The sequence below is a fragment of the Amphiura filiformis genome, chromosome 3, assembly GCF_039555335.1.
Source record: "Amphiura filiformis chromosome 3, Afil_fr2py, whole genome shotgun sequence".
Lineage (NCBI taxonomy): Eukaryota > Metazoa > Echinodermata > Ophiuroidea > Amphilepidida > Amphiuridae > Amphiura > Amphiura filiformis.
The window spans coordinates 50046735-50072096 of record NC_092630.1 but is presented as its reverse complement, the minus strand read 5'-3'; the positions used below and the strand labels follow the sequence as shown (position 1 = coordinate 50072096).

General features: G+C 35.5%; 1 protein-coding gene across 1 annotated transcript in view; it reads left to right on the top strand.

Annotated features, from left to right (window-relative positions):
- LOC140148659 (putative helicase MOV-10) overlaps positions 1 to 19941 on the top strand; it is a 38999-nt gene extending 19058 nt beyond the window's left edge. Inside the window, exons 12-21 of the mRNA XM_072170693.1 lie at positions 274 to 436; positions 4200 to 4370; positions 5059 to 5168; positions 6306 to 6514; positions 6988 to 7223; positions 8245 to 8427; positions 8792 to 8971; positions 10388 to 10476; positions 14057 to 14172; positions 14862 to 19941. Of these exons, the coding sequence (XP_072026794.1) occupies positions 274 to 436; positions 4200 to 4370; positions 5059 to 5168; positions 6306 to 6514; positions 6988 to 7223; positions 8245 to 8427; positions 8792 to 8971; positions 10388 to 10476; positions 14057 to 14172; positions 14862 to 14947 (1543 nt within the window). The 3' untranslated portion in view covers positions 14948 to 19941. The remainder of the gene's footprint in view (positions 1 to 273; positions 437 to 4199; positions 4371 to 5058; positions 5169 to 6305; positions 6515 to 6987; positions 7224 to 8244; positions 8428 to 8791; positions 8972 to 10387; positions 10477 to 14056; positions 14173 to 14861) is intronic.
- Positions 19942 to 25362: the final 5421 nt, after the last annotated feature.

The window sequence follows — 25362 nt, the reverse complement described above, 5'->3', positions numbered from 1 at the left end:
ACATATAGGCATCCCTGTAATTTATTGTTTGTAAATTGTAAAAAAAGTGCATGTGTACGTAAACAAAGTGGTATTTTGTTTAGTTTAGTGATTATGTATACGAGTTGTGGTGTGAGATATCAGTATAATGTATAGGTATGGCAAAATATCTTGTTGTACGTATTGAAAACTAAAACAAGAACTGCATGGCAGATGATTATTTTGGGGGAAAACACCTTATTCCACCCTTTGGTAGTCATAGTAAAGCATATAAATGCCATTTTTATCATACAGTGATTTTGGGAGAGAGTTGTTTGATCGCCAACTAGCTAGCAATGCTGAGCAAGTGAAAGCTGTCCGTCAAATAGTACAGGGCACTTCCAGACCTGCACCATACCTAGTGTTTGGGCCACCAGGAACTGGCAAGACTGTCACCGTGGTAGAAGCAATAAAGCAGGTTTGTGAAATATAAATTGTTCATCAAGGAAGACCTACTTAAACTGACCATATAAACTTACCATACTACCAAGACTGTTACTGAAGTGCACGCGTATCATATGTGACCGTACAGCACGAATGAGCCGTAAATGTCCTCAATTGTATTCTGAGTTACAGTGTAAAATGGGCATGAAGGTCGTATTCATAGGTACCTCAATTTGGTGCTACATGTACCTCATTTAATGAGATACACGTAGCACCAAATTGAAATACCTATGAATATGACCTTCATGCCCATTTTACACTGTAACTCAGAATACAATTGAGGACATTTACGGCTCATTTGTGCTGTACGGTCACATATACCAGGAATTATACATGTAAGTTGAATGATGCATAACAGTAGTGACCACCAGTGAAGCATCTTTTAAAAGGATCTGTCTTGCAATATTCAAACACTGTATGAACAAGAATAGTGGATATGTTTACAAAGCCATTTCGCTGTGTACCCCAAATGGAATGTGTATCTGGTTTATGTAGTTTCAATGTCACACACCCACTACAAATGGCCTTTTATACCAGTCAGCTAGTTAACACATAATAGAGAGATTGCGAAATTTACGTGAAACGTGACACGGGAACGCGAACAGCAAGCTACATTAGTCGAAAATCGGTTATTATGCCCTCTAGAGGATGAAATCTATTGTGAATTGGTCAATCGTGAAATTACCGTAAAGCGATTACGTTGCGGTTGGTAGCAAAAAATGACGTTCCAAAATGACAAAAAAACGCATTATAAAATGCAGAAAAATGTTATGTTTATCATGTTATGAAACGAATCAAAGTATCCTAATAGAACAAGTAGAGTCCGACATGTAATAAAATCCATTTTGGGGGTTAAAATTTGATCTCGTATAGACAAGAAGAAGTGAAGAAATTTCGATTTTTTTCGACGCGAAATTGAACGGGCAGATTGCCTATTCATTTTTGTGTGGAAAATGCCGTCCAAAAATCAGCTTGCGAAGAGGCGTTTTAGGCTAGATTGTGCCGTGTTACGGCATAAATCGTGATATAATTGTCTGTTTGGGACGGGGAACAGAAGTTCGTGTAACGCTATTTTTCGCCTTGCTTTTTCGTTGTGCATTAAACAGCTGTCAAAGTGTTTTGCTTATGGATACTATTCAGCAAACTCCAAAATGTTTTTAAAACATGATAATGCATGTGTTTTTGGTTTTAGTTAAAACGTTTTGATAACATATCGATGTATGTTTATATAAAAATCATGAAAACTCGTGTTATACTGAAAAAATAATACAACAACATTTTAAGCCAAAATTCGAAATGCTATAGTAAAATATCATTTGGCAAACATATTTAAGTGTCTATTATGTTAGAACGTTTATCAGCAAGTTTAGAACAAAGGGTTTTTTGAATGTTATTAAAACTTTTAATGCCCTTGACCCTCACATAACCTTTAACCCGACATTTAACGTTTTCTGTAATATATTTGTGTTTGCTGGGTAGTAATCGAACTAGACATATTAGATTATCTATTTTCATTTTGCTTTAGAAAGTAAACAGGGTATTATTTATAATGATAATGGAGTTTGTTTCTTGTTATTCGAATAATATACACCAAGACTTCCTAGGCATCCAACACCAAACTCTGTTTAGATTATTTAGACAAATAACATACACGTGTGAACATAGGCCTATATACTCATTTTCCAATAGCCCGCAAAACTCAAATATCGCTAATCTGGACTGAATGCTTAGAGCATTATAGATACAGCCAGTCGTATTTGCATATCAATACCGAGGAAAGTAGTTCGATGAAAGAAGATAATCTTCTCTGGTTCGATGCACCCAAGGTGAATCAATGGGTGCTTCCTATTACCTTTAGATTATTTGTCTCAGCATAGCGCCATCATGATTGCAATTGCGTTTACACGTAGTCTTGGTTCAGACTCTATGCGGCTATCACGAACATACTAGGAACGACGAGCGTTAGGACTGACACAAACTGGCTGTGTAGGAGGCTAGTTTGGATGTGAACGGGACTATGACGTTCTACCGCAAAATGCAGAAATCCGTAACCCGTATGGCGTTTGCAGTGAACGCTTCTCCGCAATCTCTCTACTCCCTGTTACAAGCACTGTTTTTTGTCTCGCCTGAACTTTGTTCAGGATGGGACTTAGTAATCACTATTTCTGTCTGTCCGTGCGTGTGTGGGGGTGTGGGGGTGGGTGTGTGTATGTATGTGTGTCCGTCCGGAGCTGTATCTGGGGAACCGTAAGATTTACGGCGACGCTGCTTGGTGGGAGGAAGGGTATCCAAGTTTGCTCCGTAACCGTATGTTTTTGGGGAAAAATATGCAAATTAACATAGCTAATTTGCATAATTTATGCGCAAATCAGCGCAAATTGATAGCGGAGTTTGTGGACAGACTATCTCAAGATCCGTCCGGGCGCATGGTAACGCGAAACCTGGTGTCAGCTATGATACACATCTGCTGATCACCTGATTAGTTTTTTTCGCTGAAAAGTATGCGCATTTAGTTGTTAATTTGCATAATTTATGCGGAACGATTCTACAAATATGGTTGGAAATCTGAAGAAATCCGCCTTGTGGAGCTGTATCTGGGGGTTCGTAAGATCCTAAGCCCTATGATGATGAAACGTGGTAGGGGGTAGTATGACCAGAGGATCTCAACCAGATTCGATTTTCAGCGCAAAATATGGTAATTAAGTACCTAATTTGCATAATTTATGCATAAAATGCACCTATTTTCTCGGAGACTAGGGGTCGCATACGTTCTTCAAACTTGGTGGGTGGGTGCATCTTCACCCCAGACAGAACAAGTTTGTATTGGTTAGTGCGTCAAGGTCACCCAAGGTCATCCAGGGGTCATCTGAGGTCAAATGACTAAAAACTGTCGTATGGGCACGATACTTGGTGGGTATGGTCAACATAATGTGGTAGGGGGTAGTATGACGAGAGGATGCACATTAGTACCCCCCCCCATGTGGCCCCTCCCACACACTCAAAGTTGGGGGGGGGGTCAATTGAAGAATGTCTCTCATGTACAAAAGGATAGGAAACTGAATATTTAAAACCACCTTTTTAGGGTGAAGGAAGCATTTTTCAAAAAATGTTTAAAATGGGTTTTTATGTCAAAAATGTCTCTGTTGGGGTGCTACATCGAGTCAAATGTTCGGAAGATTATTTCGGGGTCATCTGAGGTCACCCAGGGGTCATCTGAGGTCATATTACTAAAAACTGTCGTATGGGCATGAAACTTGGTGGTTACAATCAACATTTAGAGTAAAATGTTCGGAAGATTCTTTTGGGGTCATCCGAGGTCACCCAGGGGTCATCTAAGGTCAAATTACTAAAACTGTCGTATGGGCATGAAACTTGGTGGGTACAATCAACATTTAGAGTCAAATGTTCGGAAGATTATTTCGGGGTCATCCGAGGTCACCCAGGGGTCATCTAAGGTCAAACTACTAAAAACTGTCGTATGGGCATGAAACTTGGTGGGTACAGTCAACATTTAGAGTCAAATGTTCAGAAGATTATTTCGGGGTCATCCGAGGTCACCCAGGGGTCATCTGAGGTAAAAGCAGGCGATCGCGAAAGCAGGCGAGACTCGTGGTTCGAGAACCGCCTTGTCTTTGATATTATCCAGATTTTTACCTGACTCCTTAAAACCTGTATTTATCAGTTGCATGTAGTTTTACTTGATCATATTTAATCTTAATCATATTTCTCTCTTGCAGGTGTATAGCAAACTTCGTGCCAGTTACATCCTGGCCTGTGCCCCATCTAATAGTGCAGCAGACTTACTAGCTAAACGCCTCATCACAGGTGGTACCCCAGTAGCCAAGACCACCATCCTCAGGATGAATGCTGCCAGCAGGGTGTGGCCAACTGTAGACCAGGAACTCAAGGTTTGGCATCTTTCATTATTTGTTTTCAATTCTTGTTTTTGATGGCTAGAATTATATCAGTTTTTGAAACTGAACTCATACAAATGGGCTATTTTCGAGATGGACTGTGAAGTCAATATTGAGTTAAAAGAATATGGTAATAATGATGATCTACAAACATTGAATACTTTATGATCTTAAAATGTACACATAGGAGTACAATACAATACAATACAATAAACGGAATTTATATAGCGCCTAAGCATAAGTATGAACAAAGCGCTTTACAATGATCTTAAAAGTACAACTTACACTACATCTTAGGCTACACTTAATATACAACTTAATTAAAAATAAAAAACTTAGTTTGGAAACAAATAGGTTTTCAGGTTAGATTTAAAAGTGGCCAGACTATGTGAAGTACTGAAGTTTTACAGGTAATTTGTTCCAGAGAGCTGGCACAGAATTGCAGAAGGCATTATTCCCATATGTTGTGTGAGTTCTTTTACATTCAAGCAGACTGCCATCAGCATGTGATCGTGAGGAACATACCATCAGAAAATGTGTGAGATTTTAGGAGATTTTGTATGTACAGTGGTACAATCTGATTGTCCTCTTTTTCCAATTTTTATTAGATTTGCCTCTTTTTGTATGGATTTTTTTTCTTTAAATTAAAACAAATATTAATTCTATATCTCTTTTGGTATAGGGAGCTAACTGCTGCAATTTCAACAAAATGACGGGTGAAAACTACTTCCCATCTAAGGAAGACATCATGAGGAAGAGGATTGTAGTCACTACTCTAGTCACAGCAGGCAGGTGAGTCAACTAGCCACTTGGATTATGTGATGCAATCAAACAAAGACAATCTTATGCCAAGGATAATAACATTTTTAATGTTGTACGGGCCGAAAAGTTTCCAAATTAGATTGGTTCATGAATTTGAACCATTTGGGGTGAATCTCAAAATTAATATCCCAATATACAACCCAATATACAACCCATATTGTTTGATTACATTACTTGAATTTATGTATGAAAATTCAAAATTTGTTGGATTTTATCACTTTGGTATGATTAGCAGTTTTTCTTGTCTAGTACTTGAACATTCAGAGGGCTATTTCACAAAGACTTATGATGGATCTTGCACTTAATTTAATAGGGGATTACATGTGGTAAATTAATCGTAAGAAAGATTGTAAGGCTTTGTGAAACAGTGCCCTGATTTGACAGTGCTAAAGGGAACAAAGTTTGATGTCTATAAACGAGGGTCCTTTCGTTGGTGGAGGGAAAAAATCTGATTACCGTTGTATAAAAGCAGTAAAAATATTGGTCAAAGTTGACCTTTCGGGTTGAAATTTTTAACATTTCATACTTACGTTACAGGGAGGGAGGGGGTCAGCCTCCTAACGATCAAACTTTTGGTTTGTTCCCGAATGTATGCACAGGAAAGAAGATGTAATTTTTGAAGTAAAATTGTTTTGTGTTAACTCACTCAATCAAAATTTATTTGATGTGTATATATAAGGTTATTTGTTCTACAGTAGTTTTTGAAGTAAAATTGTTTTTGTGTTGTAGAAAAAAATAAAACCACCAACAAGAAACAAACAGGTTGGATTGGGTGCTTGGGATTGATTGGCTTATTGGTTACTCAGACCATGCATTATTTTCCAATACTTTAATTTGATTACAACCAATAGGGGAGATAAATATATAGTCAGGGAAGAAAGCCCAGTATTAGATGTAAGGGCAAACTGGAGAACCCAGAGAAAATCTTAAACAGCTAGTATGGACTGGGAATCAAATGCAAATAAAGTCGTCTGGGAACAACTAACGACAAACAAACAAACAAAAATGGAGATGTGAACTGACATGATTCTGTAATTGAAATGTGTTAAAATTGGATTAATCATCAAGTTTTCACTTGCATTGATTCAAACTGTTTTCCCATCCCAGGATTGCATCAGCCAAGGATTTCCCCAGGGATCATTTCACACATATCTTTTTAGATGAAGCTGGTCATGCTGTAGAACCAGAAGCCATCATATCTATTGGAAGCTTACTCAATCCTAGGAACAAGAAAGGAGGACAAATTGTGCTGGCTGGAGATCCCAAACAACTTGGACCTGTGCTACGCTCACCACTGGCTAAAGAGCACGGATTGGGTAAGGTTAAATTGGGGTGTGAATGAGTTGATTGTAAACACATTGAAATTCTATAAATCACTGTAATTTATCAATTGATAATTAATGCAATGTGGTTAGAGAATGGGAACCATAATAATTGTCAATTTGCTATTGTAGTAGTATTTGATGGTGCACAAAAATGGCCGAAACCTTGGTATCCCTCAATGCATATCCCATGTAATACCATCATTTATCTTAGCCTGGCTGCACCACGCCATTGTTTTTGCTTAACAGCATTAGTTCACTTGTTGCTTAAATTGGTCCTCAGCAATGCTACTCATTGCTGAGGCCTGGATTTGATCAGCTAATCTATACTGAATAAGACCATGCGATCGGGTACATTGCCTCACTGTTCTGCTTGAGTCGTGATCACTGACGATCATGAACCACCAAAATTCTCATGCTCATGCTATGACATTTTGTTATTTTCCAACTTTGTTTTACTTTGGCAGAATTGTCTCTCCTTGAACGTCTAATGACACAAAATCCATTGTACACTCGTAAGGAGTCGGATGAGAGCAAAGAGATATATGATTCCAGGATACTCACCAAACTGATACGTAACTACCGTTCTCATCCTGCCATCCTTAAGTTACCCAATCAGATGTTTTATGATAATGAGCTACAGGTACATGCAAATGAGATGGTACGCAATACCTTCACCTCATGGGATCACCTGCCAAGAAAGGTTAGTTATTTTTCAGGCATTAATCATTTGCACTGATCTTGTATGTTTGGTTTTTTTTGCTTGTTTTGTTATTGTTGATGTTGTTGCTTTGGTTTTATTTACTGTACTAATTACTTGTTGGTTAGCCTCAACTCATTCACGGTGGTTTGGTCGGAGGTGCATTCCCAATATGTCGCCTGCCTCAAACTTCTGAAGGAGAGACACCAAGGTTGAAATATGTTGTGGTATAAGTAGAGTTAGAATTAAAAAGGTAATATTATGTGACACAATCTGGTCCATGGGGGCCAAAGGAGGCATTTTTGAAAATTGAGTTGCATTATGCACACAATAGGCTATCATTCACTGAAAACACCAATGGTCTTGTATACTTGGTTCTTAAGTTATGAAGTCTTTTATTGTTTTTTACTGCATATTTTTACCTTTATCTCAGTTTCAAATGTGCCGCCTTTGGCCCCCATAGACCAGATCGTGTCACATATAGTAAAAGGGATCTTTTTTTATTGACTTGGTTGCTTCCTTTGTTGTTTGTTTTGCTATCAACTTTTTTGTGGTCATATCTGTTGATATCATAATTGGAAATAAAGTTTGATTTGATAAACCGTGCAGTGTTATCTATCCTATGGAGCAGCTAATATGTATATTTTTGCAGAGGGCAAACATTACATAATTATTGCATTATGATCTGTACTATAAATATATAGGTCGTTTAATTAATTTCTGCACATCATGGAACATTTGGCATGCATGTAGCTCAGCAACAACTAAAAACAAAGGTACAATGCATCATACACTGTACAAAACACTGTATGTTTATCGTACTACCTGTACACAACAGGCACCTTCCACGATGGCCACAAATGATTTGTAACAAGTTTAGATTCAAAAGCACAGGATTTTGTTCAATATTTCCTCCCAAGTGAAGGCAGTTTCATGGTACACAATACAATAATGAACATACATGTAGTAGTGGCATGCTATTCAAAATGATGTAACAAATATGAACACCTGTATTTCCCTCCAGGGTTTCCCTATCATATTCCATGGAGTGGAGGGTAGAGATGAAAGGGAAGGACAGAGTCCATCATTCTTCAACCTGCAGGAAGTGCAGGTAGTTGTGGAATACATTGAGGATTTGAGAGAGAAGCGTGGTGGTAGGAAGATCAAGCAGTCTGACATAGGAATCATATCACCATACAGGAGACAGGTAATGGGATATTCCATCCCCTGTGGAAGACATGACCTTAATCTTCCACATCGGGAGGGTGAATTTCAAATGGGACTCCATTTCAAATCTACACACCGTAAATGGGAGATTAAGGTCAATTCTATATATTTTTTTTAATATGTTTTGTATTCTAACTACATACAGTCAAAAAAGTTGGTCAGTCGATTACTTAATTATTTTATCTTTTATATAAATAATTTTACTTCCATTAGTGAAAGGATCAAACACACATCATTCCCATCAAATGTAATGAATATTAAGCATTGTATTAAAAATTATTTCTATTAAAAATAGAATAAATTTGGGTTGGGTCTATTTTAACTTCAATGGTTTCATGTTACAGGTACAAAAGATCCAGCAGGTTCTGAAGAGACGCAACCATACTGAAATCAAGGTTGGTTCTGTTGAAGAGTTCCAGGGACAAGAAAGACTTATCATCATTGTATCAACTGTACGTAGCACCAAGCCAGAACATCTGCAGCTAGATATGGACTACAAATTAGGCTTTCTCAGAAACCCCAAGGTATGCTATTATTAATAAGAGAATAGAGGTTAAGGGCCTTGCCTAAGAGGCTAAATTTACAACACAATCAACACAATGGCACAACTGGGGTCAGATCCCGCCGCATTACAAACATGAGCGAAAACCTGTACTGCTGGGTCACTGTACCTTCTGTTCTATTATTTCAAAGCTTGAATTCTTATGGAATAGGTTATGATGAAGCATTTTGTGGCAATGGAACATGAGAAATATACATATGTGACTCGTTCTGACAAAACCAGGAACAAGTCGCATTTTTGATATTTCGTGATTTCAGAACGGCTGTCCTGAGTTAATGGGCTAATTAGTTTCCTACTTTACACAGGATTGAATAGGGATTATCATAGTTCAACTTTCAATTATTAATTAAATAATCTTCTGTTTAATCCGTACTTTCAAGGATTTGAAAGTCCACTCAGTCCCAAGGTCAAATACCATGAAATTAAGAATTCCAAAATTTGATATTTTTTTATGGGAATATCACCTTTAAAGGCCTATATATAACTCAAAAACATGCCTGCCGAATTGTTCCGGATTTTGTCGGAGCTGGTCACATATGTAAATTTCAATTCAAAAGAAAAATGCAAATGTGACCCGTTCTGACAAAACCAGGAACAAGTTGCATTCTTGACATTTCATTATTTGAAAAACATGCCTGGCAACTTGTTCCGGGTTTTGATGCAGCTGGTCACAAATACAGTTTGGGTGTAATGTGAAAACATGATACTAGTAAATGTGGTACTAAAATTGTGTGATGAGCTATAATTTAAGAAATAAAGGGTAATGCATGATCCTTTACGAAAATAATGCGTCGAGGCAGTAAAACGTAAATAATGGGTGAGGCGCAGCCGAACCCATTATTTAAACGCTTTACTGCCGAGGACACATTATTTGCGTGTAAAGGATAATGCTGCACCCTTTATTTCTATTCTATTACCACAAAATAGTGTGATTTAAATAGAAAATATCAAATTTTTTGCCCAAATATTTCAAGTTGTTTACCTCAAGGTGGAGCGCATATGCGTAGCCAAAGCGTATGCACATTCCAATAACACAACCTAACATTCCATTCTCCCCTATAAGCAGGTATGCACATACAATAACACACCCCTGACATTCCATTCTTCCCTACATAAGCAGGTGTGCTGTGCGCTGTGATGATAGAAGAACATAAAGTTTGTTGCCCTTGACACTTTATCGCTAATTAATGGTCTGTCATGTGACGCGTTTCAACAAATCACAGTGCGCGATTTTGAATAATGGGTCGTGGGGGTAATAGAACTGTTTTTATAAATAACACATGTAAAGTACAATTAAAAGTAAACTATTTTGAGGGTTATAAAATTAAACTCTGTACTAGCATTCATTTTAGTAATGGAATGTCTGTTCTGTTTTCAGAGGTTTAATGTTGCCATCACTCGTGCCAAGGCTCTACTGGTCGTCATTGGTAACCCATACATGCTTAGTAAGGATGAACACTGGAACCAGTAAGTAGTATATTTCGTCATATTCTTACATCCTTGTCTTAAATGATATAATTGTAATGTTTTGGATCTCTGGAAAATGCACTTAAGGAGGCACACAGGATCACTAATTATCCATTATTATTCACCTCATAACTCTAAAACTATTTATGTAAAGTATATAAAAGTTATACATTTTTTGAAAGGAAATGAGCTCATAAGTCCATTTAAAATGTCAGTTTTGGGTCAAAAAGTACAATTTTCGAGAAAATCCAAAAAAACGGCTTTTTTGACCAAAAATTTTGGTCCGCCATAAAAAAATTATTTGAAAAAAAACCCCTGTAAAACATGAATTTTATTAATTTAGCAAATAAATCTAGAAAGTGTTTTTTTATTTTTTCGAAATTTTGCTTAGTTTTTAAAATATAGGCAAAAAATCAGTAAAAACGTGTGACCCGTGTTCAAATTTTTGAATCATGGGTGATAAAAAAAGTTCTAGGCCCTAGTTTAAAAAAATGAAAAAACACTATCTAGATTTTGGCCATATCTGAACGTTTGACTTAAAAACTTACCTCAGTGATGCTTCATTTAGACACTATGGCGGACCAAAAATGGTTAAAAGTGGTCAAAAGTGAACTTGCTGAAAATAGCGATTTAGAAAAATACAGCGGATTTTAGGTCCATTTTTGAAGATTATTCCATAAATATATAATCCGGTGACTTGTGATGTTTGGTCAAGTTAGAAAATGAGAAGGGGCGTCTAACTGCAGCAGATTGGCATTTTTTTTGTGATTTAGAAGGTAAAATATACAATATGACAAAATTATCCGTGCACATTCGGTAGATGTTTATCCACATGGAGTCGCCATTTTATTTACTGCAGTCTTGTTTCCATGGTGCAGCAGAGCGTCCGGCAAGCCCGCAGCGTCGCGTCGGCGTTTGAGGAGCGACAGGGCGCGGACAGATAGACAGGTTACGCGAATAAGTTGCACAGTGCATGGCCGTGTTGCCACGAATGAAACCATGATTATTTAAGCACTATTTTGTTCTGTTCCGTATAAAAAAAGATCATGCTCTGCAGCTCTGTATTAAAATTTGCGGACATCAGAACATTAAAAGTAGCATAGAATAACTGACAAGCAATTATTTTAGCAGATAATCAGGAAGTTTTATGAAATGAAGAATAAATTGAGACATAATCATGATAATTGCGATTTCTGTTTTGTCCTAATTTTCATAATTTTGCTTTATAAATGCAATGTTTTTAATTTATCGCTTTTGGTGATTTTCTTTTTTTTTTTTTCTTTTTTTTTTTTTTTTATCGGTGTTGACAAATATTGCATTTTTATGTTCATTGTCCTTTTCTGAACCGCAAACATGATGTTGTTACTACTCGTTGCTTTTTCTTTTTAGTGGTGCTTGAGAGGCACCACAGCAGCCGGTCCGCGCCAAAGATAGGCATTTTAACGCCCGTTATAGCTAGGCCTACACTACAGGAATCTCAAGTAAAATTTTAAAAGATTCTGATGTGTCGCAGTACTCAATATTCCGTTCTTGTTATGGTAATTGTTTGTTGTTATCATATTTTATTTTTACTTTTTTACTTTTTACGGAATATCAAACACGTACAAAGTCATAGGCCTATTATAGGCTAAAGCCACAATAAAGTTGTAAAATATTTTGTACCGCATAAATAGTGAATAAAATACAACAACAAAAAAAGTGTGTCTTTCAATCAAATAAACGTGTAAAAAGTGGGGTAAAAGTTGTAATATGTCTTGAATAAACTTCTTGTAAAACGGACAAAAAGTAGGCCTATATATATGTTAAACGGGCAAAACACGGAGAGGTCACAAGAAAGCTGAAAAACACGGAAATTGATATAGCCTAACAAAACCGAATTTCAAAAGTAGAAAACGGAACACTTATGGCTTTAAATTAGATTGTGGTTTATGCAGTAGGTCTACCGTATTATAGTCATCATGCTATAAAGAGCGTTCACGAAAAATGCTTTAAAGCAGTTTACCTTTTAAAGTATGCAGAAAACATTATAAACGTGAAAGTTGAAAGCCAGACAAACATTGCAAATAAAAAGGCATTCGGCCAAAACATTCGCAAAAAGTGTTGTAAAACCAAAAGCTTTTATCGCAATCATGGCATATGGTAGACCAGTCTAGACCTAATAGGCCTACTAATGGAAATGTAGTTAAAAATGGGTTATGAAAAAAGCACAAATTTGCGTTTGAAATTATATTTCTCGTTTGAAATTATTATTTAGCATTAAAACATTCATGAAATTGCTTTCATAAACGCGTGCTCACTATGCCGATTTCAAATATCGACATTTTTGACATAGAGTGTAGGCCTATGCCTAAGGTCGATATGATGTATTGAACTGTCAACGTTTTTGACATTGCGTTAATGGTCAATCAGGAGTAGGGAACTTTTGAAAACGAATCTTAAATCCGTGTTTTAATATAACACTTTGAAACATTATTCAGGGCCTTAGGTATCTAATATAGGCCTACCGGTAGTAACTGCTTGCCTATTTTTTATGGTCTTCAAAATTAAGACGAGACTGAACGACCGCAGAGGCCCCCGAACCAAGGCTGGGACTGCATAAAATATAATAGGCCTATATTCTTGTCCACCAACTTGGTAAATCAAATAATAACAATGAAATGAATGAATGAATGAATGAATGAATGAATGAATGAATGAATGAAATAAAACATATTTTTAAACATAAAATACTAAGCCTAATGATGTACTATACGGGCTAAGTCTAGCCTACTAGCAAAATATTTAGGGCCTACGTTTTCTATCGTATCTACCAGATTGCGTCATCATTACAGGGCTTCTTACGGGTAACTACTTCTTACAGATAAATTTCATCTTTTCAAGTTCAGAATGAAACTTGAAAAACAAAACAAAAACAAACAAAAAATTCACTATTATGTTCATATATAAAAAAGACTATAATTTATACCACTATACCAGCACTTTTTTGGGCGAAATTTATCGAGTAGGTCTACTGATTCTGGGACGGGGACGGTGGGGGTCTGTCGGCCCGCAGTTTCGCAATGCAATGGTGCAAGCTTTACCTACCTTGGAAGAGATCAATACGATAAAATATGGTAGTGATCGCTATTGGCGACTCCAACGCCTCAATCAGCAATCACCTCGCCCATCCAGTTTACCATGTGCGCGTCTTTGCTAGCTATGCGCCACAGTGCGTGTTACGAGAACGCGATCTATTGCGGGAAAAGAATAATTTATTTGCTTTTGCATTTTGACGAATTTTTAATGAAAAAGGGTCTTTAAAATAGCTTTTCTTATGGTTCAAATTTTAAGATTTCTTAAAATCTATTAATGACAAGATAAAATACGGTTTGAAGATGACATTAGTGATGAAAACTCAATTTTGGCCATGTAACACTTCAGTGATCCTGTGTGCATCTTTAAATCATTGCCATATGCATGAGGAAGCAAAATACAAATAATACTGCATATGTTTTTTCTAGGCTGTTTTTTTATTTAATCGTAGCAATTTCTACACATGGTAAGTTGATGATTTATCATGTTGTTTCAATTTTTGATTTAGGCTACTCCATTATTGTCGTGAGAATGAAGCATACACTGGATGCCATTATGCAGACGATGACAACACCTTAGATGACATCATTCACAGGTTGGAGAAGATTAATCTTGGTGACATGGGTAGGTAGTTTGTATTATGATCATGTAATAAATAAAAATGGCACCTAATAACAAATTTGAGTTGTGTCAAAGTGTCATGAAATGTTTCACTAAAAAACTTTGTGAAAGTAGATATGTTAGAAGTGGTACAGTATGTTTGAAGTAAAAGCAGCCCAAATGTCTTGAGGTGCAGTTTGCAGAGCCATTTTCAAAATGAACACATTTGGAAAGTGAAAGAGATTATGCAAGAGGTTTGATATGGGAAGGAATTTATCAAATGATTGATATCTTCTGATCTGTGTAAAGTGTAATGATTAATTCTAAGAAAGCACAAAACTACAAATGTTTGTGCATGCAACACAGGCCCACTTATTGTGCTGTATGTATACAAAATTTTTTAATCAAAATGGACCAGCATGGAGGTATACTACTTTCCTTCCATTAATGACATTCAAACAGCCGGGTTTAAATTCTTCAGTCTATTTGATGATTACATTAAAAGATTATTATTGTGCCTAGGTGTAGTAAAATTGTGTGTTGCTTTCTCCACTTTGATGTATTAGTTAAGATATACATTAATACATCAAAATCATTTGATGTTGCAGGTGATTTTCTGTGTCAAATTGCACCATTGTATGTATGTGTAAGTTTCTTACTATTTGTGCAATCAATGTTCACATTTCCTTACCTGCAATTATTGTACTTTGCAGCAGAGGAACCTAAAGAAGAACCAACTCCAGATGAACCTAGCCTTGTATCACAGCACAATGACCCTGAATGGAGAGGAGAAAACTAGTAGCATGATCATTGTCAGATGAACCTATCAGTGACCCTGAATGGAGAAGAGAAAACTGGCAGCATCATCATTGTCAGATGTCCTTAGCATAGTGTCACAATAAAATTACCCTGATTGGAGAGAAAACCAGTAGCATTATCGTTGTTGCTGGTGTCAAATTGTTATCATTATCAGTCATCATTACCTGAATGAAGTCACAGTTGGTCAATGCTGTCTTTGTGTGCAGAGTGGCACTATTTACTTTATTTGTTTTGTTTTTTTTGTTTTTTTTATTCTCTGATGTTTTATGATAGATTTTATTTTCAATTTCACTTGTTACAGAGTTTGCAATTGATTTTTCAATTTTTGTGATTTTTGCAATACTCTCATGAGGAAGACAAAATATTTATGGTTTAAAGAAACATCAGCTGAGATGTTAATTGATATGAGCAGTAATAATTTAATCAACAATAATTAAGTAGATAAGTTAAATTTTATTGAGGTTTGAAAATGAAATATTTTTCAGATGCATAAAATATTGTTAAAATATTGTGAATATTGGTGTTTGTGCAAGATCAAGCTTGAACTGATGTAATGGTAACTATGACTCTGTCATTGCAGTTTACATATTTGTCTTGATCCATGAGGTCAAAGTATTATTACAATTGAAATTTATGTCTATGAATTTGCCACATATTATTCTAATGGGCAAACTATCTAATTCTCGATCATGAGCGGACATACCTTCTGCTGTTGCATCAGTGTACTTTTAGTGGAATAACACAATCACACAACCTAATACTGTGATTGGTCAATTCTCAAAAGCTGTGCATACTCCGTAAGCGTGTTGTCTTTGCTTAGTACATCGACAAAAATATATGTGCGTACTCAGTTGGCTCTCATGATCGAGAATTGGATATTTTGCTTAAAGCATTATGCTAAAATATTAATGGTACACATAGAGGACATTAATGTCACCACTGATATTCATGGTCAAACTATATGATATTATGTAATTTGTTATTTTCTACACATTCCTGGAGTGATGTTGTTTGTTTATTAATGGAACTGTGTCAGTGTTCTAACATGAGACAAGTTACATCATTCATAACTTGAAATGTGCATGCTTGAAAAGAGTCCAACTGTGGAGGATTAGACATTTAGAATAGAGGATGCCATAATCCTAACCCTAACCTTAATACTAGCGTTATCTTTTACCTTGATCCGTCCACTAATCCAAGCCTTTGCCCTAATCCTAAAATCTGGAAGAGGTATACGTATCCCCTAATGTAATATTTTACATTAGTTGTTAAAAAATAGTTTAGTGTATAGGCTAGTAAATGTAAAGTAAATATGTATAACTGAAGGGACACATAGTATTACTAATAATGTACATAACATGGTTTTTAAATCAAAATATTATTTTTTAAGAGAAAGTAGCAAATAATATGTAACATTTACATAATTCTTTCTTAGATTTTAACTTTTTTACTACCAAAGTTTGTGCAGCTGAGCTGTTTAAAGATTTTATTTAGAGTACTTGTTTTCTTAAAATGGTAAAGAGAAATGCTGTCCCTCTTGTACATAAAGGAGAAGGTTACCAATTCAGATACTTTCTAGGTCCAGTTTCTAGAAGCAAGGCTAGTGGACAGGCTTCCTAAGCCATCAGGCTTAAGCCCAATCATTCCTATATACCAGAGCTTACAATTTTACATCATACATTACCTTGAAAGATCAATCAATAAAATGGATCCACATTGGCAGGGCTAGCCTATGGCTTAGGAATCCGGACCACTAGCCAAGCTTCAAGAAATCTGACCTTAGGCTTTTATCATCAATATTCAGAATGTTAGTGTATTATTGTTATAATGAATGTTGGTCATAAGCTGATTTTTTTTTAATGAATTTGTTAAAAATTTGGTAAGTTGCGTAGAATGAGGGTGTACAAAAAATGATTAGTACTGCACCATAACATTCAACAACATTTTGGTATCAGAACAAAACTGAAATTCAAGTATTCAACATTAACAGCAAAGTGGACCTTGTGTTGGGGAAGTTAAAAAAGACCATTTTGGTCATGAAGTCAAACCTCAAAATAACATGGAGACTGTACTAATCATTAAGGCACCCTTTACCATATATGTATTTTGTTTCTTATTTGTCATAATTCCATGCCAATGTAAAATTGAATTTTGTGGTTGTCAGGAAATATCATTTGTACCAAAAATGAATAATGCTGCATAATAACTCAATGTTCACCATATTGTTGTTCTCACTTATGAAAGCCAGTTTTGACCTCTGTGGATTTTCCATAGCAATTCTTTTAGTCTCTACTCTTATTTGGAGAATTATCTTGTGACATTTCACCACAAGCATCACAAGTTATTCATTAATGTCATAAACTTTGTCTACTTTCCTTAACACGCAAAATATAGACCATACAGGCCAACTATATCACTTTTAACATCGGTCTCCTTTTCGGTGTAGTGGTAAAGGCCTAACAATTCCCGCCGATTACGAGCTGATCAAAGTATAATATTGGTTGCATTACACATGCATTTGTAATTGATTCCCGTACGATTGATTCATTCATGTAAAATGACTGAATCATCTTTTGTACTTTATGGCAAGCAAAGTATAGGGAATACTTATACTGCTTTTTTTCCTAAAAACTATTTTCTGGATGGCATAATGTCATGATGAAGATAGTGTGCTGTTTTTGTTTATGGATGGTATACTAATATGAAATGTCAGGTAGAAATATTTGTTGTAACTTGGAGATATTGGTGGCGGTCTTAAGCACAAAATGAAGTGAAGTTAACTGTTTATGATTATATCCCAATTTAACACATTATCACTATTATTTTAAACATTTTAATATAATACGTAAAATTTAGATACAGATATAGATTTAGATAACATGAAAAGTATTATTGTAAAAAAATACAATTCATTTAGGTAGTGTACAGTGCAGAGATGTAAATTTTAAACTTCTTTAAGTTGTAAATTTTTCTGCAGCAACCAACACTCAAGCTCCATAGTCGGGCAGATTTCAGAAACTTGTCACTATACTCGGGTTCACATTAAGTTTAATAGTGACGTCAATGCCTTTTTGGCGATGGCCTTTTTGGCGATGGCCTCTTGATTATGCTGACAAACCGCTGTTGTGTGTGTACAATCTCCATGATTCACCGCAACACAAAATACGCACCAAACTTGAGGTAAACCAAAGCATAGTCATAAAGACTGGAGTGTAGTTAAGATGATGTTGACATGATTTGACTCCCTAGCTGCACATCATCGGTGGCAAGGCTAAGCGGGCAGCTGAAAACATTGTGTTATGGTGAGAAAATGTTTTTTAGAAATTGAGCAGAGAGAAATGTGCTTTCACATGCACATGCATTGCCACTGTTGATTTGACCTATTGAAGTCATACTGAATGGTTTGCATTCCTGTAGCTACTTGATTTTAAGTACATTTTGTGTAGAGGTCACTCAGGGGTAATTATTGCTAATGGTCAGCAAATCAGTAAATGTTTTGAACCAGTGCAATCTGTAAACCGTGTATGTAAGAGGAAGGGTCAGATAGTGAATTAAGCATTTCCCTACAACCGCTGGCCAAACTATAGTTTTCAGCAAGGTCCGTTGATCGCGTAAAAAAGCAAAAATAAGAGGCTCACACGACGCTATGCGGTTTGTTTGGCAAATGAGGTGCTTAAGTGATGATGATGCTAATTCAATTAGCCAATCAGAACCCCACTTCTGTGTTTACACTGTAAACAGCACTAATTTGGCAGACCGCTGAAGAAAAGTGCCGAAAACTATAAGTGGCCAGCTGAATGGTGAGAACAAGCAGGCCTTCTTCATGGGTTGTGTGGGCAAATTTTGAATTTGCGCCATTACTCGAGCAGTAACTTCACTATGAACTTGATCCATAAATAGTTATAAAACATTGTTTTAGCTGTCAAGTTTGTTTGATGTATTGTCTAATGTGGTATATCTCTGTGACAGTCTCAAAATAACCTCTTTTCAATAGAATTCAATGGAACTTGCAAAATACAGTTACATTTGAAGCCCTGGCAACAAACTCTTATGTAACAGATTATAGGTATTGTTTAAATCACCCTCTGTGGAAGGCATACCATCTGGTAATAAACATGTCCAATTTTGATTGAAAATTGAGATGTGTGATACAGGACTTCTAGAGATAAGTACTCTTAGTTGAAGAGTATTAATAGTGTATTTTTAAATAGTATTCTGATAATGAATTTTATATCATCAATTATCTTGTAACTTTTCTACAATTGAATTGGATTTTAATAGTTTGTCAGAATTAAATGACTTTTAGAGAACTCATAATTGCTACCTTTGACTGAAATGCAAGTGCACCACTGACTTTCTGTCAGTGTTGGCTGGTACTCAATTTGTTACATAATTTTGTCAATGTAGCATAGCATGTGGAAATATTAATGTGGATTCCTGATTGGCCAATTGAAATAGGTCATTAATTTTCACAATTTTCTTGTACCCATGAAATGCTTGCCCGATTGTTTCAAAATGACATTTTGTTTGTACAATGTTTCTGCGTATAATGAGCACATTTTTAAACTAGGAAACACATCAGAGAGACGGTTACAAGATGAGTCCTTCATTGGGCAAACTTGTTTCATGTAGTACCAGAAACTTTTGAGATAATTATGGTCAATTTTGTGTGGTTAAATCACTTTTGACCATATCTCACATTAAATTTTGTTGATGTTCATTTATGTTGTCACGTCACATAATATGTTTCATGTAGGTGTATCTGTGTTGCACTTCCATGGTAAGATACATTTATATCACTACTGAACTGGGATGGGACCACATCTCTCTATTTTAATGAAAACTGCCAGCATATTTTTGTAGTGTATTTTAATAGTTTTAGAATTGTAGATAATAATAGAATAGAATATTAATTGATAGATGCAATATATGTTATTGATATTCATTAAACTGAAGCTGAAACCGTTAAACTTATGTTTGGATTGTTTATTGTTTTTAGGCAGGTGGAATATGATTACTGTTTCCAGTTTTTTTTCAAATCCACCACACAAAAATCTCATGTCTGACATCGCCAGATGTCAAAATAGCCTAAATCGTAAATCTCAATAAAATTATTCATCTTGACCACAGTGAGAGCTCCTTTAGATGAAAAGGTGGTCTATTATTGTCAAAAAGCTTGTCCCACAGATTTAAAAAATGTATGTAAAAAAGTAACCTTAAAAAACTGTGGCTTTGAGACGAACTATTAAATTAAGATGACCTAATCCCACAAAGTCTTGACAATGGGCTAATTTGGTATATATGCTTACATGAAGGATAGCCACATGGTTTGAGCACCTACTTAAAACAACAGAAACTGACCAAATTTGGTAGAATGAATTGTATTCATAGAAAACCTGTTAATTAACCAAAATCTAATGGAAAGATTAGTTTGATAAATGTATAAATTTCCTATGCTAGAAAACTTGCTAGGTCTAGCAAAATGTACTTCTTTCTTTTCAACGCAAAACAGCATGCCAAATGCATGTGCATGCAAATCAATTTGTCCCCATAAGATTTAGATGGCGAGAGGAATAACCTCTATAAAAGTGTCCTTCAACATGGCTACTTAAGCCCCACCTATTAAAGATACACCATACATGTACTTCATTTCATGCATTTCACCTCAGTTTGGTGATGTAGGTCGCATGATCAAACTGTGTGCCAACCGTATCCTGCAATGTGTATACACAAGGGGGGTTTGCTAGTACACTTGCAGTGCAATTTGCCTATTGCACGGTTCCGCCATATGCAGGAGCCTCAAACTGGCAATAGACATGAAAGGAAGTATTACATAACTTTATGCAATGTTATACAACAGGTTCAATTCCCATTCATGTATGCTGCCAGATCGAGGCTCTCCTCACATATGGCAGAACCATGCAATGGGCGAATGGCATAAAAGCACTGACATCACTACCTAACTCAATATGAAACAAAGTGTTTCCTATTTCTATCGGCCTACATGTATAAATGCACATTTTGGCTCCCATATCAAGGGGATTGAAATACTGATATAAAGCTCCCATGTGGCAGGGGTCCAGGTCATTCAGAAAGGTGGCGTTAGCATGTGACTATCTTCCTTTAATTGACCATTCCCAGTAGATGTGAAGTAATAATCGGATTAACTACCATAGCAATAGATGAATACAATTTTTGAATAGATTGCCCTGCACTACAAGTAGATTGCACTAATCACCTGTGTATGTCAACAAACAGAATACAATAGCACTCTTTTCAAAGATACTAATCTTACAGGTGCAAGTGATCAGCCTTTCTTTGACATCTATGGTTCAATGCATAGGTACCGTGTGAACATTGTAGTGCAGGGCGATATATTCAAAATTGTATTATCTATTGCTATGGTAGTTAATCCGATTAATTACGTCGCTTCTACGGCGAATATAGCCGAAATCTCGTACAGGCTGTATCAAAATGATTGGTATGCAACTGTTTCCCATGATTTTGTACACAACTGACACATCAAAAGGCAATATCAGCATATATCCAAATTTACCCATTGGTAAAATATATACATTCTGGACATGTTGCATTTGAAAGAAGCAGGCTTTTCAGTAAACATCAAAACTGATGGATAACAATCATTTTGATACAGCCTGTATGAAAGTAATTGGGACACAATATTTCTTGCATCAACTTTAATAAATGACAACGTAGACTGCCCATGATCTGAAATGATTTGTACATCTTTATTTACAAAAAGTTTTACATGAAGACAAGGTTACACATAAAATGAATACAAATAGCACTAGTTCCTTTATACTAATCCAAGCGAATACACAAATGCAATATTTAAAGCCAAATAAAATACAGGCAGCATGTAGATTATTCTATACATATCAAGCAATATTTACAGCTTTCTAAAGACTGGTGCATGTAGTTGAGAACTGGAATCATATACCTCAACTACACCATTAAGAAAAGTTAATCTCCTCTTATTCACATGATTCTGATGTTTACTATAAACATGTTTACCACATAAACACTGACTTGTGACTTTTAAAAATGATGTTCATACAACAGGGTTGTGAGTAAATGCAGATAAAAAAGTCGGAAACCTCTGAAATTGAAAAAGCTCCTATACTTTTGCATAGATCAAGTGCAGAAAAAGGGCTGAAAATCAAAATCGAAGGCCTGAATTCAGATTTAAATCTGAACTCTCACACCCTAGAAACAATCATTTTTTGTAGCCACATCCTTGACACAAAAGATACACAATTCCAAAATATCCACAGAAAAGTTTGGATGATTCCGAGATGGAAAGCGGGCCAAATTAATGTCTTATGACTAGGCCCCACTCTAACCAACCAGGCTAGTTATGTGCCTGTGATCTTAACCTATGTCCTTCTACAGATCTGTAAATAAAAACATTGGCAAGTAAATTTCTTCCATCCAAAAGGAGGAAATTGAATCTTCATTCAGTATCTATTCCATGGTATGAAGATATAACTCTGGTAGCAATTACTAACTCTTAAGCAGTGCCATTCAAGAGGCAAGTCATAGCTTCATTCATGCACTTCAGGTTTGTATAAAATATCTAGACAATTAATTCTATTATCGTATTTACTAACCTTCCTATAGTAAATTGCTGTAAACCACCGACAACAGCATGCATTCAATGTGTTAAACACACTTGTCTCTGACTGGCTGTCAATGTGATCAGCTGTTGTTGAGTCGCTGAACTATGCATTGTATACATTTTTAGTTCCGCCTTGTACACATCTTGGAAGCACGCTCTTAAAAGTTTGCAACAACTTACTAAAGTTGACGACATTGCCAGTTTATTGTAACTATGCCAACCTAAGTATGTTAGCTTACTGAAATGAAAACGCATAACCTTTACATAACAGTTTGATACGAATACATAATTGTTTTTAAAGAATACGCAACAGAATCCATTTGCTAAGAATAACAAGCTATATAGCAGCCAACTTCTACCAATACACATGACATAAAACAGTATCAAAATGTCCTTTCATACAAACTGTTTTGTTTACAAAATTTTCTTTCATACAAACTATTTTGTTTACAAAACGTCCTTTCATACAAACATGTTTTACTTACAAAATTTAACAAGTAGTAGTACTTCATTTAAAAAAAATATAAATATACAAAATATGGAAGCTCCTGGGTTGTTCCATATACGTTAGGAACATCTTTGGCACACTTTTCGTACAATATCAGCACAACACTAACCTTCTTTACCAGTCATGTCATCAAAGGATAAGGGCTAAATTTAGTTACCGGTACTTGCCCATTGCCAAGAGTAATGTGCTGAGCAAACTGTCTGATGTTAGCCTGATGTCCAGATGTGAGTAAAATCTCAAGTAAATGCACAACAGAAATACGAAGATTTCAGAACTATCTGGTCAATTAGAAATGCTGGCGAAGCAGGATCATTAAGATCAACCCTCAAATATCCTAGCAATCAGTTAAACCACATGTAGCACATACTAAAACATAACATAATTACATTTGCAACAGGTGCGTGACAAATCAACTGAAAATTCAAAGATTTTCAACTCGCAGGTTTTATTTGTTATCGGGCTGAAGCTACCTAATCCTTACTATTCAATCATATAACTAACTGATAAGAATAAACACAGAGAATATTTACACCTACAATGTACACAAACATAATATCAATTATACCCTAGTGATATCTGAGGCACAAACGAAGACTTGAGAATGCTACACTTAGGTCTTCAAATTTCAAAACTAAAATGTTTATGAATTTTGATTTACTTGTGTCAAATAACACTACTTGCACTTAACTTACACCTCAATTTAGTAGTAATGTAGGTGCAAACTTCAGTGGTTGCAAGATCAAATCCTGCATGCCAACCCTAACCCACAGAGCGTATACACATGTGCAAGAGTGGTTTGTTGGCGTGCTTCACGGAGCAACCACAAAAAAGCAATGTTACAACTAAAAGGTCAAATAAGAAAAATGGGCTATTCCAGTTTAAATCCATATACCCCTAAGGCCCCTATGGAAGACATAACCTTAATCTTCCATAAGATCATGTCTTCTATATAGTCAAGCGGATAGGGAGTATATGGCTTTCAACTGGAATAACCCACTGTGTGTACTGTTTTATTTCATGAAGGCACAAAAGTACTGCATATTTTGATTCATGTCGTTACATCATGGTTAAGAATTTACCACTCTGAAGTATTGTTTAAGTATTCACCATTGCATAGATATTTATGAAAAGGGAAATCGCTACTTGTCATTTTTGCAGATTTTTTTTCACTATGTTATGTACCAGTTTAAGCTCGATTTCAATAATATTTTGGACTATATTAGTTTTATCTTTTAGTTTTATAAGAGTTTTAGGTCATGAAGATAGCACATTCCATTCATAAGTTACATACTTTTAAAGGAAGTGATCTCGAAGTATGCAATAGATATTTTGTGCAGTGAATCAATTCAACACGTGTTGTATGAGTAAAGCGCTCCACAGACTCCGAGTATTATGCGTACAATATTGTATGCAACATATCTCGTTATTTAATCTATTGCCATTCTATTTCCAGTAATGTTTAAGTTCTAACGAATGTTTGATGACGAAAAATCGATAATATGTCACATATAATATCTAGTAGAAATATATTATCGATTTTACGTCATCAAACATTCGTTAGAACTTAAACATTACTGGAAATAGAATGGCAATAGATTAAACAACGAGATATGTTGCATACAATATTTTACGACAATAAAAAGTCTGAATACTGCTTAAAGGTATAAATACATCAAACTTGATTTGAATGACATTATACTATAATTTATAGTCCCCAGATGCAACAACAACACATTGGCTTCAGATTATCAGATCATTAAGTTCACATATACCTCTTTCTATAAGTAGCACAAAAATTATAATTAGTGATTTTATATCTCTACCATTTTTTGAATCATTCTACCAATCATTTTGATACAGTTTGTACTATGCCAGGTTACAACATTTAAACTCAACTTAGAATATCAACATGCACTAACTAAAAAATATATGTAATTTCTAGCACTTACAAATATAACAATCATTCAACAATTAAACAATGTATCAAAAGATGTATCAAAAGAAAAGATTACGACAAAAATATAATAGACAATTTTCTTGGAAATGATGTTTATGTCACAACTGTTAAGGTACCTTTGGTTGTGATGCATCACACACTAATCCTATGATCTTATGACTGGAAACCTTATTAGTAGAAAAGATTGTATTCTTCCACAACTTAAGATGAAAAAGTAATATCATAATTTCCGTTGAAAGGAGCTATATGCACTGAATAGTTATTACCTTAATAACCAACAATAGACACATA